The sequence below is a fragment of the Lepisosteus platostomus genome, chromosome 8 (assembly GCF_059453375.1).
Source record: "Lepisosteus platostomus isolate fLepPlt1 chromosome 8, fLepPlt1.hap1, whole genome shotgun sequence".
Taxonomy (NCBI): Eukaryota; Metazoa; Chordata; class Actinopteri; order Semionotiformes; family Lepisosteidae; genus Lepisosteus; species Lepisosteus platostomus.
In genome coordinates, this window is record NC_142618.1 from 37,646,192 (window position 1) to 37,663,787 (window position 17,596).

Below are 17,596 nucleotides of genomic sequence, written 5' to 3' on the forward strand. Positions count from 1 at the left end.
CCAATGACAATGTTTGTAAGAGTTAGTTAGTCCTGGCTAAATTCCACTCTGTGCTTGCACAATCTGGTCTCCCTAGGTTTCCCTGTAAGTTCAATTTGTGAAGTGATTTCTCAATTATTTACCTGACCTGCTGTGTATTAAGGCTACTACTGAACTTCAGTATTGGATGAAATTGGTATCTCCAATATGTAAACCATTTTAGCATTGCTTTGGAATGAATAACACTATAATTATAGAAATTATTTTAATAAAATATCAAAGATCTAAAATTAAAACAATGTGCAGATGCAAATACCTCAGAAGACGGAAACCTCTCTCAATTTCAGGAAGGTTTTAAAGTCAACTGTCTTGACACTGTAGTTGATATAGTCAAACAAAGCAACAGTTCCTTAAAAGGATGCAAAGTCCGAAGTAAGTCTTACTTTACACAAGATGGACAAGGCTGTCAGAAAGTGAACCAGCGGTCCATGTTGCTTAAGAGATTTCCACAGTTCTTTTAGTGGGTGGACAAATCATAGACCAGAGAAATGGCTAATATTGGTCCTGCAGAGCCACAGTCCCTCGGGTTTTGTATATCCCTTAAATCATTGGATCACAAGGAACTTTGGTCCCTTTAGTCAGTTGATTGATTAAATGACATTAAGAACAACCACGTGCATTTGAAGAGAGTGAAAGGGTGTTGGTATTTTCATTTTAAATGTTTTTGAAACAGCTTCATTTCAATCATATACAGTACCTCAGTGGTTAAAACAATATAGAGGTTTATAGAAAAGATGATTTAAGGGTGACTCATAAAAATCTGCTGATCTGTGGAATTTGATGACTTGTCCACTCCTGACTTGAACTTTTTAGTTTTGTGAACAAATGAAAAAATAAGGATTTGAAACTAAAAGTATTCTTATTAAGAAAAAAATCTTGTTAAGAAATAATTCCTTCACAAGAAGAAATTATTTTTGGAAAGTACTTAGGAAGACGAGAAACATATTAAATGAATATTTGAACATGGGATCTAAACCAAAAAAAATCATGCAATGGTGTAGACACCCAGAAATCTCAGTTTAATTAAAAGTGAGAGCTTCTAAAGAAGAAAAAAATACTGTATATCCATATCCATTATTTTAGCTGTCAAGAGGTCAATATATTAGTATTTTAGTCTCTCAGCTATAACAGCCCTGAAAAGATAATAAGCCTACCAGATTAGCCTACCTGTTAAAATTCTTGTTTAATGTTTAAGTAGCAAATTCTGTGGATACAAAATAAAAGTACAAAAACTGTCATAACTTAACAAAATAAGTATTTTCCTTTCATCTGACAGTGTCTTCACTGCCCCCCTTTCCATCTAGTGCTTCAAATACTTTAGAAATGCTCCACCATCATTTCCAAATCATTTTAATATATATTTTTTTACTTCTTAAGACATTCTTCTGACTGCAAATCTGTAAAATCGGTACTTTGAGTGGAGTCCAGTTGTGATTATTGTGGTTAAAATGCAAGAAGTCAAATGACCAATAGAACAATATACCAAATTGGATTGTTTAGAACATTTTAAAATACATTTTAAAATTATTCTAATTTTCATCATTACAATTTAAAACGATCCTAGTTTTTGAGAGCAATACATAAGAAACTAAAGGGATTTCCATTTCTTCCCAAACACTGATGTTTACTGACTGTCACCTGGTTAGTTGCACTAACTCATGAGACAAGACTTAATGCTACTACTAATAATAACGGGAATGTTACTTTTAATTCTCGTCTGCGATGGATATAATTCTCGAGCATTTTACGTTTCGGTTCATTAATATTAATTTAATTTAATGTTTATATTGTAATATTTGTGTGAGTCAGCAGTGAAACTGCGCGTTGATTGATGGAGGGCAGAGCGGGAATAAGGGGGTAACAGGCTATGGTTTAATGTAGGAGTTAACGCGTTCGGAGTTACGAGTTAAAATATTTTGAGTGGTGCATCGCCGTCCTGGGTTGTTATTTTATACACTTTGTGTGTATAAGAAACTAGACATGTATAGATATTTAGATAATGCCTCTTAAAAACCTGGACATTGCTCATACGTGTTGTATGTATTGGCTGTGGCTAAAGAGGGGGGTATACAGTACATGATGCAGAATACACCGTGTATGCAAGCTTAGCGCTCACAACGCCAGACTGGGCTTCACCTACTCACGCCTAGGTATCGCAGCAACATGGTAACTGTGCGTGGTGACGTCGCCAGGCGGGAGCTGTGCGTGTCCTGCGTGTGTGCGCACGCTGCGGGTAGAGCAGGAGAAACAGACTGAGAGATGGCAAAAAGGTCTGCTCGCCTGGCGGAGCGGTGGGGTGGTTGAGACTGTATTAGACGGGCACAGAGCAGCGGGCACGGTAAGAGCTTCCGCCAAACCTCCGAGCTGCTGTTTTGGAAATATGATGGTACCATGTTCTTCAGATGGGTCACTTATCCCAGGTCTTGTCTCGTCCCCTCCGTTTCAGGCTCTGTGTGTCTTACAGAGGTTGTGCAGTCCGTGCGCTCAGAGTTGTTTGTGTTGTATTGCACTGTACGAAAAGATGGCGGACTCAAGTCTGGAGTGCTGGGGGCCTGTCCCGTGTTTGTTCTGGCTGTTAATAATCCCTAGCCGGGCTGGATTCTGTGCACCGATGAGAAAAAGATGATGATGATGATGATGATTATTATTACTATTATGTGTAAAAAGGTGGTATTGCGTTTTCGAGACTTGGCAGATGAATAGCGTTCATAGCTCCGGTGATAAAACCCGGTAACCCATCGGCTGGAGTTGTGTCGTATAAATATTTTGTTTTCCTCAAAGTGAACTTTTATGACCTGTTTCGCTTGCTTCAACACCGCCGAAGTTCCCGTTGGTAAACGCAAGCAAATTGAATGTCGGGTTGTCCCGTCCTTCAGATTAAGCCGTGTATCGGATTACAAATAATTCAGTCTGCAGGGAAAATAATTTTGATAGGAGTCTTAGTATTACTAGTGTGATAAAAATCGGATTTGACATTTAATAAACAATCGGCACGTCTCCGCTTTCCCTCACTGGTGTCAAGACTGGTGGGCCAGGATGATCTGCACAAAATGAAGACAGATTTATCAATTAAGGCAACAAGCATGTGGTATAAAAATCGCAGTATTCTCAGATGTTTTTGTTTTGTGGTGCAGGGGAGCTGAGAGGGGTCTGTAGAGCGATAATCTGCAAAGTTTGAAATATGTTTGACCAGGCTTTCAGATGAGCAGTGCTGAGCTGGGGGAAAAGTTCAGTAGTCTCCCTGTTCACAGGCGGTTTTATTAGAGGAATTACCGTTATCTCTGGTTGTATCGTGTTTGTATGTCAATAAAGATTTGCCAAGTCAAGCACGCAGTGACCCTTGCGATAGTGTTGTGTTATTTAGTTGCTTTGTTTTGCAGACGTAATTGGGGGGAGCTGCCAGTCTGAGCAGTCTCTGCTGCTCTGTCTCCATGAACTTTTTATTAGAAATAGTGTGCTTGTACCTTTGGGTTGCCCCATTATTAATCCGTTTGGCTGATGCTTATATCCATTTGTACATGCTGGGTATTTTCCTGGAGCAGTCTTGAGTGAAGTACCTCACTGGGGGGAAGGCTGACCTGGGGAAGACTTCTAAGACCAGCACTTGACACAAGGGAGTGAGTACTGGAGTTAGCTCGGGCATTTTGAGAAGTGCAAAGCCCCTATGTTTTGTTGAAGTGTGGGACTGGATTGGATTGCGCTCTGTAGTAAAGGTGCTTTACTCAAGTTGCTCCAGTAAATGCCCTGCCATTTAAATGGGTCTGTCATTGAACAGTGAGAATTTCTCATTTGAGTTATCTGGTTAAATGAAGGATAAAACAAAATACAAGATCCACGACTATGGGATTCGGCTACAGTTATGCCAGTAAGGCTGTCCAGTTAGTTGCACTATAATTGTTCTTTGGAAAGCAGTATATATAGAATGATCACGCATCTTAATCAAACGATTTTACCTTTGAAAACAGCTGTTGGTGGTGTGGATGGTGCGTGTGCATTATATACTGTAAATGTGTAATGTTGCAAAAAATGTATTTGCAAGGTGTTAGCACTCCTTTTGCATCAATACACAGTCCTAGGCCTAATTGTGGTACACAGTAGATTTCACAGGGCCTTTTTGTCTGTCTTAATGCCACAAGTGGGTATGTTGATTCAGCCTTGTTTTGAAGTGTCATGCTCTCCCTATAATCATGTGCTTTCAGCACAGTATGGGTAGATGAAAGTGAAGCACCCCTGTTATGTGTTCAGCTCCACATGAGCTGGGTATTCCAGGCCTCGGCTGATTCTCCTAACCAGGTGGACGGCTGTTACAGAGCTGACTTTCTATGGCTTTTCCGGAAACGGAATTAGAGCCTCGCTGATTTGTACAGCTGCCTCCAGGGCTAGCCGTGATTTACAGAATTTGTGTTTTAAAGAAAAGGATAGGCGACTTACTGTTTCTTGTAAAGTGTTTGACTTTGTTTCTTGGTAGGTTGGTATGGTAGATATTGTGCATTTGTTGCCCTGTTCTGTAAAACCTCACACCTGGATTTTCAGTTTTACCTAGGTAAAGCCTTTGCTTTCTTTTGCTGTCAGATTGTTTTCTGCTTGTTAAGTGATGAGTTGGAATTAAAACACAGACAGTGTTTACCCTCAGTGACTTTACATTGGCACTTGTCTGTCACCACGTGACTTAAACATTTCTCTCAATGTTATATTTTGGAATATTTTTTTAACATGCTTTTGTTTGATGATGTATTATCCTGCATTATAAAGTGACACTGCTGTTCAAAAGCCTTAGACATGTTGTCAATCTACATTTCTATGTCAGTCATATTGAAATATTAGCTAAATTCTTATATGCTAATAATTAATCCTGAAATGAATTTATTAATAAGTTAGACTCTAGTCTACTTTAAATGATACCTTCTGTGCTTCAAACAAGTTGGGGAAAAATCCAGGAACAAGTGAATCTTTAGAGAATTGTTGAAAGGGAAATTGATGTTGTCCAGGATTCAGCATTAATCCCTGCACACTCCTCCATACAGTATGAATACTTGTTCCTCACTATTTTGTGCAGTGATTGCAATGGTGATGGACTTATAGGTAGCATCTTTTTAGGTGCTGGTGTTTGATTGCCTCTTAACCATTGAGAGGTACTGCACAGTGGATGGTCTCCTCCTCATGAGGTTAAGGTGTGGAAGAAACTGAGATGGGTCTTGCTGAGACAGAAGAGGGGGTAGGCATGCAGGGATAGTGGTGCAGCAGACTTTAAAAATAGCAGTGGGAATGTTCCTCTCAGCTAAAATGCATTTTTATATTTACTTACAATATTGATGCAATGTGACAAATGAACTCTGAGAGGTTGAGAAGAAGCGCAAAATCATTCATATATGCTGGCTTACATCCTTTCACTTTCCACTGTGCTGGTCTGGCAGTGGTGCTCAGGGTAGGCTGGTGGCTTCAACAGAGCTGGGAAGCAGATGTAAGCAGATGTCACATGTTGTAATCGGGCTCTAGCCTGAAGGAGGCGTGCTGTTTGTAACTGCCCCTGAACTGGGACTAAATGGGACTGATGGCAGACACCTCCATTCTGTACCTTCTGTACATTCTGTACCTATCACAGCTTAGTAAATAAAATTACAGTGAAGAATCTCCTTAATCTCCACTTCACTCTCAGAATGAACTAGAGAACTGGCCATCTTATCTACACATATGTTAAACAGGTGCTGTTTTAAAGTGACAGTAAAAACGTATTGTTCATTTGTTAGTAAAACTGGTCACTGGCATTTCAGTGGAAAGTTATTGGTCTCACTTGCTTATTGGCACTCATCTCGTACTGATTCAATGGCAGTTTCTAGCCAGTCTCTGTTGCTGCATTCAGAAAGGGTACAGGAGTGTTAGCTATCAGGATGGAGGTTGAACATGGTGAAGCATGGCTGTTGGAAGAAGAGGACATTGAATTTTAGGCCACATTATGTGGAGCCAACAAAAAGCCTTGTGAAAGCAGACAATCCTGGAAGTTCAGCTTTGTCTCATATTGTTGGTTCTTGCTGGTTCTTGCTTGGACCCTTACCAGCAAGAAATTAGCTTACCTAAAGCGCAGCGCTCAGGAAGCTATCTAATTTGGATTGTTGTGATGTACTGTACTTGCACACTCATTGGCTGGGTGCTGAAAAAACAAATCTGTTCTCCTCAACCTAAGCGTGTTTATTTTGTAGCTGCTTGGAAGATGGTATAAAGGCTGAACTGTAACTGTTTACCTGTTGATAGATGTGTTTTTGTACCTGCGTTGCAGGAGTTTAAAAAATTCAAATAATGAAGCTGAAATAGTTGAAAAAATAATGTGAAAATAAAAAGTCTTGTATGTATGAATGAAAAACTTAAGGTTTTAAGAACCCATTGATAAAATGTGCCTGAGAAACCAGATAATTGTAATTCTTACATGGTTCTTGTACATAACATTTTGTCAGCTGTCATTCCATAGCCTATTTTCAAGGGACATGCAAAAATCTTTGAATGGCTTTGATTCATGTGGGGAAATAACTTGTCAATAATATGTAGCAGAATAACTTACATTTCTAAAACGTGGAGAGGCAGAAGAATGCCGGTCCAAAACGCAGACATTGCACAGAATTGCAAAGTGCACAGTAGTCTGCAGTGTTATTGTTTTATCAATTTTCAAATAATACAAAAAATATATATTTTTAAATATAATGGGGTGTAACCCCAGCGTCCTGGCCAAATTTCCCAATGGCCTTTACCGGTCATAGCCTCCTAATAGTCCCGATCTATGAATTGGCTTCATCACTCTGTTCTCCTCCCCACTGATAGCTGGTGTGTGGTGAGTGCTCTGGTGCACTGTGGCTGCCATCACATCATCCAGGTGGAGCTGCACATTGGTGGTGGTGGAGGGGAGTCCCCATTACCTGTAAAGTGCTTTGAGTGGAGTGTTAAGAAAAGCTCTATATAAGTGTAAGAAACTATTATTATTAATAATACTTGGAGTTACAGAAATACAACAAACCAGATAAAGTATCTGCAGTTCCTATAGTTCATGCCATAGGAAAAATAAATGTTAGATTTGGTTATTTAAAGGTTTGCCATATTTGCTATTTCTTTGAAATGGTAGGACATTACCCCCAGCACATTAATATAGAGAGAAGAGTCTGAAAAAAAAAACCCACTTGTGGCATGAAAGTACTTCAGTTCTGTTTAGTGTCAGCTTTTTAAACTAAAGCAGATTAAGATTAGAGTTTCCTTGTATTGAAGGAACAGTAATGTTAAACGAGTAGTCAAAGTATCCTATTAGCCTCAGTAGTTCTTTGTAGATTCTGTAACAAGAAGCCAGGTGTCTTAGTGTTTTAGAGGAAGGCTGTAAAGAATTTGCCCTATGTTTGTGTTGAAGAGCTTTCATCTTGAATTCCCACATCTCTGTTCCCTCTACAGGTCTATTCTGTTGCCTTTGTCTGCTACAAAACCATACAAGTGTTTATCTCTGCTATGACTACTCATTTCCTGAAAATAAGGAAAACATCCATAATTACATGACTAGGAAGCAAAACATACACTGAACCCCATAAGCAATTCCTCTCTCAGACTGCACTGGTAGAATGAGTGAGGAGAGTGCTGGCTGTATTATGCCATATTATAACAGAGCACTGCCAGAATGTTTATTATAGCCAGTAACTTTAGTTTGGTTTTTAAGAGGAAAATTTAAAATGGTCTCCTTCAGATGAACCAAGAGAGGCTTTGCTTTCAAAGGTTAAAAAAATAATTGCAGCAAATGTTTGAAATGTAATTGCAATTCTTTGCAAAGTTCTAAAGACTCTTTTCTCGTCTCTGAGACAAAAAGATGGCTGCTCTCAGTAATGTGAATCAGAGATTGAGCTGTGTACTTGGACTGCTTCAAGTAAATACAGAGCAAATGATATGAGTACCTTATTTCCACAAACAGGGCGCTTGTCTTCCTTAGACAACTATTTAGCTTGTGTACTGTCTTAGTATTTTAGAGGCAGTAACCCACACGAGATGCAAATTTCATTTTGGGGTTTCCTGTCTTCTGAAAAATGGCCTCCTTAAATGCACTTTACTTATTGAATGTGAATAGTGCATTAGCTTTGGCTATTGAATTTGACAAATCAATAAGTTAAGGATTTGTGTGCTTGTCATGAGATCTTCCAAAACAGAGAGCAAGTGGAAATGCTGAGTTGGCTCTGAAGGGCTGGAGCATACCTTTCGGGCCGGTCCGCAGGGAGATAGTTGCAGGCAGAAGTGGAGGGATCCTGTCTGCACCTCCACTGATTTAATTCATCTGGGCTGCCACTGTAAGATAAATGGCCTCTCTGTCATCTCGGTGAAGTATCGTTGATTAATCAGTTTGGCTCAGCACAAAGTGGATCATTTTTGGTGAAATGATTGAATAGCCTTGATTTGGCTATGAGATGGGGTCAATACCTATGTCTTAGCCTTAACAATATGATTTTCTTTGGTGTTGCTGTTTCGATTCACTCTAGTGTTTCTTATAGTATCCTGTAATACACCATTCCAGGTTACAGTTAATTTTTCTGCACTGTTTCCTATATTAATATTTTCCTAAGGGACATGGAGGAACTTGGATACACCTGGGCAACAACCCTGCTGGTGGTGTGAGTGAGAAGTGGACAGGCAGTGCACATTCTGTCATTGGCCAGTCGTCAGTTTCTTCACCCATGATTGGCTGGTATACTCACAGTGCACTTTAAGTTAAATGCTTGTAATGTAGTCATCATAATGGACTTTTTTTAGAGTTTTTTTTTTCTTTGGAATCAATACAGCCTTTCTCTTTGACTTCCACCAGGCTGGACCTCTGTGCATTTGATGCTCACTGGCCTGGTTTTGATCTGGGTAACGCCTGCTTTTCTTTGCGATGTGCTTTTAGCTGTATGAGGTCTTGGGGATAGTGGGTGGAACCCGAGGCGACCATCCTTCCTGTGAGCTTTTTTAATATTGAACAATTATGGGCTTGCTTGGAAGCTGCACTACAGTGATCAGATCTCAGTGGCTCTCAATGATGTTGGATATATTGTTTATTTCTGAGTAAGCCGTGACATTTATTGCAGTTACGGAGATGAATTCATGACCACTGCCTTTTCTGTTTAATTTGCCTGCGTTTATTTTCTTTTGTCTTTCTGCCGTATTTCAGTTAAGATTTCAGGCTGGGATGGAACTACAGCAAACTGTCAAGTAAGCCCTGTGCAGTTTCGTAAAGTTTTCTGTTGGAGCTGTAATGTGATGTTTCAGCAACAGATAAATCATCCACATGCCTAAAAACATTTGGAAAAAGAAAATTTCAAATAGGCAATTAGTGAATGAGCTTTATTTTGAATGTTCATTTTGTCCCCTGTACAACGTTATAAGAGCTGAGATGTTCTGCAAGTAAAATGTAAAAACATTTACAGAAGAAGACCATCTGAAGTAATTATACTGTAGACAGACCTAAAATAATAATCCTGTCTTCTATATGAATGGGAATTGCTTGCCAGTCATAAGCCAGTCCTCCATCTTACAGCAGAGATGAACTGATAGAGAGCAAGACCTGCCTGTCACCATCTGAACATGTTCCATGTAGAAGGGACCAAGAAAATAGCATTTTCTCTTATTTTATGCTCTTGTGTGAGGAGGAAGAGTGAACAAATGTCATTGCTGTGTTTAGAGCTACCGTGCTCTGCATGGTGAGAGAGGGATGCTGTCAAGAGAACTGTCAACTGTGCTTTTAAAGTAGCCACACAATTTGGAACTGCTGTAGAAACCTTTTGTGCAAAATTGAATTTAGCTCCCTTGTGTAAATGTAAGCTTTGAAAACTTGGGTGTACATAGGCCTGTGAAGTTTACAGGGTTGCATAAAATGCGTTTGCAAACCTTGTTCACATAGAAAGTGACCAGCGGTTGAGGAGTGCAGGTTTTTTTAGTTGAGTGGATCTGACTGTCCATAGAGGTGTAATTAGCAACTTTCATCGTCATGAAAAAAGATGCATGAATCTTAAACATATGAACAGTGTTTGCACATGCATTTGATTGCATGTGTGTTATATTATCTGAATGTATCAGTGCAGCTGGTGTGCTTTGAGTAAGCCTGTGCTAGTCTTGTTGCAGTTTGGATAATTGAAATCGGTTAAAGTAGCACAGTTAAGAAAAGAGAGAACCCAATTCTTCACACAGTTCTGCACAGTGATGCAGATCTCTTCTTTAAACCTTTTACTGCAGTAATTTGGTTTTACCTAAGAAGTACTTTATATTTATGGCAGAGTGTAAATAATACAAAGTAATGATAATCATGAAAAAGGTTTCTAATTTCCTGGTTTCCCTGATGTTGAGACAGATTTTGATGGAATTGCCCAGGGCCCTTAGACCAGTATACTGCAAGTGGACAGTATACAGCTGTGCTGTACACATTCAGGGGGGACACCTGTAGAGATCCAGTATAGTTTGTCTTTGTCTGATTTATTTGACCATATGAATTGTTTTATGAATTATGAAAACCAAGTCTTACACTGTTCAATCATTTTTTAATCCTGGTAGACTGACAATTCGAACAGTTGTCTCATACAGCTTTGGTAATGTGCTGTTTAGAGATCGTATCGGAACATCATGATCAGTGCACCGTAATGCTCTTTCAACATGCAAAATACTGCTGTGTTAGTAATGTAGTTGGTTGAAAGCGTGTTTAGCTATAACCTTGGTCCCTGTGCTCCCAGGCAGAGAGAACATGTGTTAAAAGTTCAATTTCCTACTCCTTGCAGCTGTGGTTGGACCTGCTTTTGTCTGTGGATGAACATGTCCTACTTACTTTATTTTCTATCTTTAGTCATAAGGTGCAAAACTCTACAAATGTTAATTTTTAAGGGAATCGGGTTTAGGTTCGATTTTGGGAAAACACCAAAACATTTGTCAGACTGTAAACCATAATTAGGTCAATTGAGGAAAAGGCAAGATCAAATCTAGGATTTTAATAACGTTCATCATGGTTTCTTCAGTGTTTACTTAAGGGAATTTGTCATTTCACTTTTCCACTTGATATAATACAAGCAGCTCAGAAACAATTAAAGGGCAAGCATTTTGAGGTATTGTGATAACTTTTTGGGATCCTCAAAAGACATGATGTCTCTGAGCAAACGGTTTATATTATATCCTCAGTATTTCCCAACTTTCCAACTTTCGCTAAATTGAAAGAGAAGATCCTTTTAACTGTTTTCGAAATTAATCCCCAAAAAACATTTTTTGTCCAATAATGCAAAACAATGATAAGTCTCGGCCTGTCTCAGGAACTTCAGACTTGTTCAAAGAACCTGGCTGTTATAACTGCACCGATGTACAGATCTGTTAGTACTGAGAAGATTGTGTAAAAGAGCCCTGTATGTAACAGAGTAACAGTTACGTGTGGGAGGATATGCTGAGATGTTTAAATGTGCTGAGGTAATCTGCATTGTGTGTGGATGTTCATGGCAATTATATATCTAAATATATATAAAGTGAATAATATTACTTTACATGACACTTCCTCTCCTGTGCTGTATATTTGGGACCAAAAATTGGCTTGTTGACAGTGGAATGCCTTGTTTTAGAAATTTGCTTAATCCTTCCATTTTAATTTCTTTGAATGTCAGATGCTACAGTACAGTTTGTTGCTTCAACATGTCTTTCATTTATAGATTTGTTAGATTAATGCTTAATTAAAGTAGCTTGTATGACTCAAGTGACTTGATTATAATCCATGTTCTCTTATCACCGTTTTTCTTTGCTGCTTTGAGATTATACTTCTCATGAGAATGCTGAGGCCATTGTGAACCATCTTGAGAAAGAGAGTGCCAAGAGGCTGCTGTTGGGATTCAAGAATTGGTGCTTCAGTTTGTATCACCTGTGTTTTTACTCTGAATGCGGCATCGGCAATCTTATTGAATCCCTTTTCCAAGTGTCTTACATCATGCTATGTTCTGTTGGAAGTATCTACTAACCTTTCCTCTCTAAGTGGGTTTAAACAGGACTTGTCTGAGCCTTGTGAGCTTCTTCTTGGCTTTTCCAGGTGTCTTCACTGTGCTCTCTGCACAGTCAGGCTGGTCGCAAGCCACAGCAGCAACGCCGATGATGAATCCTCCAGATTTCAAGCATGTGGTTGTGCTGCAGTAGCTCTTGTTAGTTGTGTGCAGCAGTGCTTTATAGTGTGTGGTTAATGGGGAAAATCTGTGTGTCAGTGAATCCCAGTGGGGCAGCTTTTAAACAAGCACGTCAGATACTCCAACTTCTTTGCTGCGAGTTTGTGAAGAAATTGACATGGGGACTAAATTCTGCTTTGAATCTTAAATGTTTGAGCCGCCAAGTGATCTTCTAGAGGAGGAACTGCTAAAGCACTGCTCTCATTGTCAGCCTTTGGTCTATTCACAATCATAACATTAATTGCAACCTATTAGTGGGTGTCTGAATATTTAATATTTAAATTTAACCAGCTGAACATAATGAAAAGCTCTTACGTTGTATCTGCTACTTCTAATGCTCTTGACACTTTTTTTTTTACATCCATAGACAGAACAGAGATTTGGAAGGCAGGACTTTTATTTAAGAGATTCATGACTATTTTCCAGTGCATTTTCTTGAATTAAAAAAAAATTAACGTAAAGGAGTTTCTATATGAGTACTGTGATATTCAATTCAGATAGAAAATAGTCTGAATATTTCTGCACTAAACACATTGTTGCCAGCACACCTGTGGTTAACCTTCCCCTTCTTGAATTTCAGTAGTTTGTGTGCTATGTGTTCTGAGGCAGAGTGAGTAATGAGGCACAGAGCAGTGTTTTCTTGCTGCAGTGTGTAGTCATGCTCAGCTGTGAGCAAGGATTCATTTTGCTGATTGTGGAAAATAGTCCTGTCCAATTGCTTTTAATGAATCTGGGATCAGACTGTAACAATTATGAGTTATTGTTTGTAAACCTCTGGGTGTTTTAAGTTGGGCATCTGAATGATTTTCAGACTTTGTGCCCATGTGTATTTGTCTTGTGTGAAGAATGGCATGAAACTTTTAGGTCTTGGGCATCACTGTGCACAAACAATAGATGCTGGTATTGCTGGTCTGAGCTCTCTCATTTCCCAGTTGGAGGTGTGCAGAAGATGTGTGGTATTTATTATGAAAGGGAGATGATCAAAGTCAAACTGATCCTTATTTTTTTCTTCCTTCTACAGTAGAATCATGGGCCGCAGTGTCAGGTGTGGATCTCCGACGGCTTAGTGATCACGCAATCGTAAGTACCTCCATCAGGTACATGTGTGTTGAGATCAGTCTGCACCCTTGGGCCAAACAGTGTCATTACTGGTGCCCACAAACATGATTTAGTTCCTGTAGTGCTGTACTTCCTGGTTCGGCTCCATGTGTTATGGATCTAGCCTTTCTTCCCTTAACAATAGTCCATTTAAATGACTTTGACAGCCATAACGTTTAGTGTCCTAAGACACTAGGCAGCAGTGGTCCTCGAACCTACAGTAGTGCAAGCTGTGACGCTAGCTGAGTGAGTGCAGCTGCCATTTCCAACCCTTGACAACAGCTGGCCTTTCCATTATTGTACAAGGGTGGTCTGGAGGTCTTGCACAGGTTACTGTGTAAAGTAACAGCTTTTGTCAGATTTTGGTAGCCAACTGTCTAGCATGGAAAGAAATCTTAGGTTTGATTTAGCATGATCTTTTTAAAAAGGAAAAAAGCTATAAGATTTAAGGCCATTAAATGGGCACAACTATTAGGCCATTAGGCCACAATAACTAAGGCCATTGTGTACTTCAACTTAACATTGAAGCAAGCCCAGGTTTTGATATTTTTGCAAAATCTCTTTTATATGGACCTTTGCTGAAATGATACATCTACAGTCCAGGTGTTGCATGAATTGTTAATGCAATAGGTACTTGTTTTGCTTCCTTTTAAACTCTACAGTATAAGGCGACGATATTAGAACCATTTTTTTGTAATATTGGTAATATGACAAATATAGCACCAATCTGAATGCTAGAAAGATAGATACTACTACTAATACTTCTATATTTCTCCATGTCCTCTTTATTATTAATTTATTTCTTGCTTTGGTTAGTAGGTGGGAACCCTGAGCAATAAAGTCTGGTGCCACCTTTGGTAATACTGTATATGTTCAACTAAACAGTACAAAGAGATGGTTCTAAAGCAGCAGGACAAACGGTTAGATATTTAAAAATGCATCTGTTGCTTTAGTGTATGCTTATGTTTGTATATCCTTTTGGTGCTTGTGCCAGGCTCCAGGAATGTTATCATTGAATCCACGTTTCAGGAAGGGACATGAGGACGTGCAGAGCGAGTAATGTTGCTTTGACAAGGCTTTTAATGTTTCTGTCAAGACTGATTACTTGTAATTGGAACGAAAATTGCAGTACAGGCAGCTTTAATATATTACATGGAAATCAGTTTATCAGAGGAGGAGTAAAAGAGGAGTTCTTTTGATAGACATGTTGCCCAGTTAAGTGGGTGATCCAGGTGAGTTGAAATGGCCATTCATCTGGCCCTTTAGTTCAGTGGTAGACAGGAGGCCCACTCCTTTTAATGTCTTCCCATTATACCAGTAACCAGCTGATTTAGCTTGACAAGAGAAGAAATGAGAACCTGTGTACATACTGACTCTACTGGACCAGGTTTATACAGTCCTGGTTTGAGTAGCTCAGTTCTTATCAGCATCATACCTGCCCCACCTTTTAAGATTAGGGAACTAAAATAGTCTATGTAGGCTATTTATAAGTTGAGCTTGACTTGCCCAGCCCTATAGCAATATATTATTAAAACTAAAATACAGTGTCGGTTTTTGACTTTTTAGTTATACTGAATGGAATGTAACCATCTCCAAGTTTATATTAGGTCTAGCAGCACTTTTGAATGCTGTCTTTAAAACCTAGCTTTTGTATACTAGCTTTTACGTCTGTTAAATTTGTGTGGATATCGGTTTTAATTTTGTGTTGTTGTAAAGCATCTCAGTGTAATGATTAATGTTATGTGAAATCGATTACTTTTCAATTTTGAATAGAAAGCATTAGAGGTTTCATTAAAGGTGCAAAGTGTACCAACCAGCGTTTAAATATTGGCATTACATCTTTAGAACTTCGCATGAGCTAAGCAGCTCAAGTGTGAGGGACGTGAAATGAAAACTTGCCTGATCCTATCTTTGATTTTTTGCACAGTCCTGTGTGACTGAAGTGCATTTGTGATATTTAGCTTTTGCAAGCTTGTACATCTTACTGCTTTAAATTAAAAATAAAAATAAGATGTATATTCATATTTTTTTGCTTAAGTGTTTGAAATTGTATAGTGTCTGTAAAAACACTATGTACTGTAATACTGTTGCAGTTTTTTTACTTTGACTTGTTGAGGAGTCCACAGTGAAAGATGTCTGAAGCTGGCAGGAGGGTTTTAGACGCATCATGACCACAGTACCCTAGAGTGGGTTGTGATCCCGTCACTACGTGGACCATACTATCGCAAACTTGTCCTGGGGTCCCACACATAAGCTAGTTCTTGGTTCAGCCAAGCTCTTACTTAATTGTACCTTTAATTAAAATAACCTTTTTATTTGTAATTTGAAAGTTACAGCTTAAAAGTTCACATGATGAAATGCAGTAGTTAACAGCATCTGAAATACCTGAAATGTAAATGTAGTCTCGTCATAACTCTATAAGGTTAAATAAAAGCTTGACTAGAACAAAACCCCACTGATGAGATTGCCAAGGACCAGGTTTGGGAACACTGCTTTCTTCAAAAGTGGAAAGTTTGGCTCATGCTTTGCTGCAAAGGGTTTTTCAGCATTATCTGTGAAAATAAAACAGTTAGTCAGTAACATCCAGGTTACAGTAGAGGTCATGCAGAAGTGCCGGAGTCTAACTACCTCTCCAACATTCAGAGATGTGCTACCAACTCTACTTCTTGGCAAACAAGTCATTTTTTAAGATACTCCAGACAAACTTCCTTAGCCTTTCTTTTACAGATGTTCAATCTTTATTTTATTCAACACTGTTAGAAGCTTACACAATTCAGCTAAAGCTCAATTTGGCTGCTATATTTAAATATTTTGTGTTACCTAAAACATGCCATTGCCTTATAATGTAAAGTTTAAAAGGAAGCATAAAAATGCCTATTGCATTAACATTTCTTCCACTACCTGTATTGTAGAAATCTTGAGTTTTTTCATAATAATAAATTCTAAAAACAGTAGTCACAGTCTTTATTTGTTCATCAACTTATAATATCATCTGAATGCCGTCTGTTTTCTTTGTGTTTTAGGCTCTCACAGCGGCTAATGACATGGCCACAGCCTCGACCAGGTCAGACAGCAGTAATCGTCACAATGGGAGATCACAGCTACACACAACTGGTAAGGACCTGAACTGTGTTGCCACGGGAACCCCACTACACTTTTCTGGGTTTCTTTGTTGTTGTTTTTTTTTAAAAGGATCCAGCATTTGTAGCTAATAAACCTGGAAACTTTTTCTGTTCAGAGGTTCTGAAATTTACTCTGGTTTTGAGAAGGCATGTAAGTGCTTAGTGAAGTTTACTTGCTACTTTTTTTAAAGCAAAGTGATCATTAAAGCAAAATTGGAGTCTTACTGACAAATCACCACTGTTCCTGTTGCCTTAGGGAATTACCATTTCAATCGATAGTACTGTGACTGCGGCGCATGTAGAGGTAATATACACATGTGTATCTCATGGGTATCTACTGTATAGGGCCCTCTAAAGTCTAAACATGGATTTTCACTGAATTTTAATAACTCATGTTGAAAATTGTGATGCATAAATACAACAACTGAGTATTTTAATAATGGCAATTTGAACAGACTGATAGTGTTGAACATCCTTCTTTTGAAGGTGCAGAAGTTTAGGGATCTTTTGTTGGTCAAATTAAGGTAATTAATTACTGGGTAACTAAGCTCATAAAAGAGCTGTGAACATCCTGTCAAGTCACTGGGTCACTTGAGTGTTAGGAGCCCATAGTTGAAAGTCAAAAACCTTTCTGTTAAAGAAAAGTAGGCAATTGTGAAGATGAAAGATATAGCAGACACAATGTTACAGGCTCCTTTATTGGCTAGTGAGAGCCAATGTCCATATCTGATGTGTTGACTTTGTGTGGGGACCAGATTCTGACAAGGTGGGAGTGTAGGTTTGTACACGCATCTTGAGAGCTTTCACTTATAGAACCAGTGGTTACAGTTGCTAAAATGTACAATATAATGTAAATAAATGCTGTAGTGTAACTTAAACTGACAGATATTTGCTTTTCTCTAGTGTGACTGTGCCCCATTGTATATATCAAAGCTCAGTTGGCACTGGGTGTGCACATGGAAATTCAGAACTTTGTGTTTTGTTTTTTTTAATTGTAACGCCCATATGAAGAAAGCTCAATTTTTCTGAAAGCAAGGGAATTGAGACATCCTCCGATAAAGTATCTAGCAAGGTTATTCTGGTAGCACTTTTCAGTGAAGAGAGTTTTATCTCTGTTTTTCAAAGAAAGGTTTTTAAAACTAATAATACATCTTATTAGATAAGATTACT

At 38.7% G+C, this 17,596-nt stretch overlaps 1 protein-coding gene across 2 annotated transcripts in view; it reads left to right on the forward strand.

Annotated features, from left to right (window-relative positions):
• The first annotated feature begins 2,224 nt into the window (after positions 1 to 2,224).
• The window catches only part of wwp1 (WW domain containing E3 ubiquitin protein ligase 1), a 48,268-nt gene continuing 32,896 nt past the window's right edge, over positions 2,225 to 17,596 (forward strand). For both annotated transcript variants that reach the window (XM_088643321.1, XM_088643322.1), the window contains exons 1-3: positions 2,225 to 2,377; positions 13,228 to 13,286; positions 16,328 to 16,418. In XM_088643321.1, the coding sequence (XP_088499447.1) occupies positions 16,349 to 16,418 (70 nt within the window). In that variant the 5' untranslated portion in view covers positions 2,225 to 2,377; positions 13,228 to 13,286; positions 16,328 to 16,348. The remainder of the gene's footprint in view (positions 2,378 to 13,227; positions 13,287 to 16,327; positions 16,419 to 17,596) is intronic.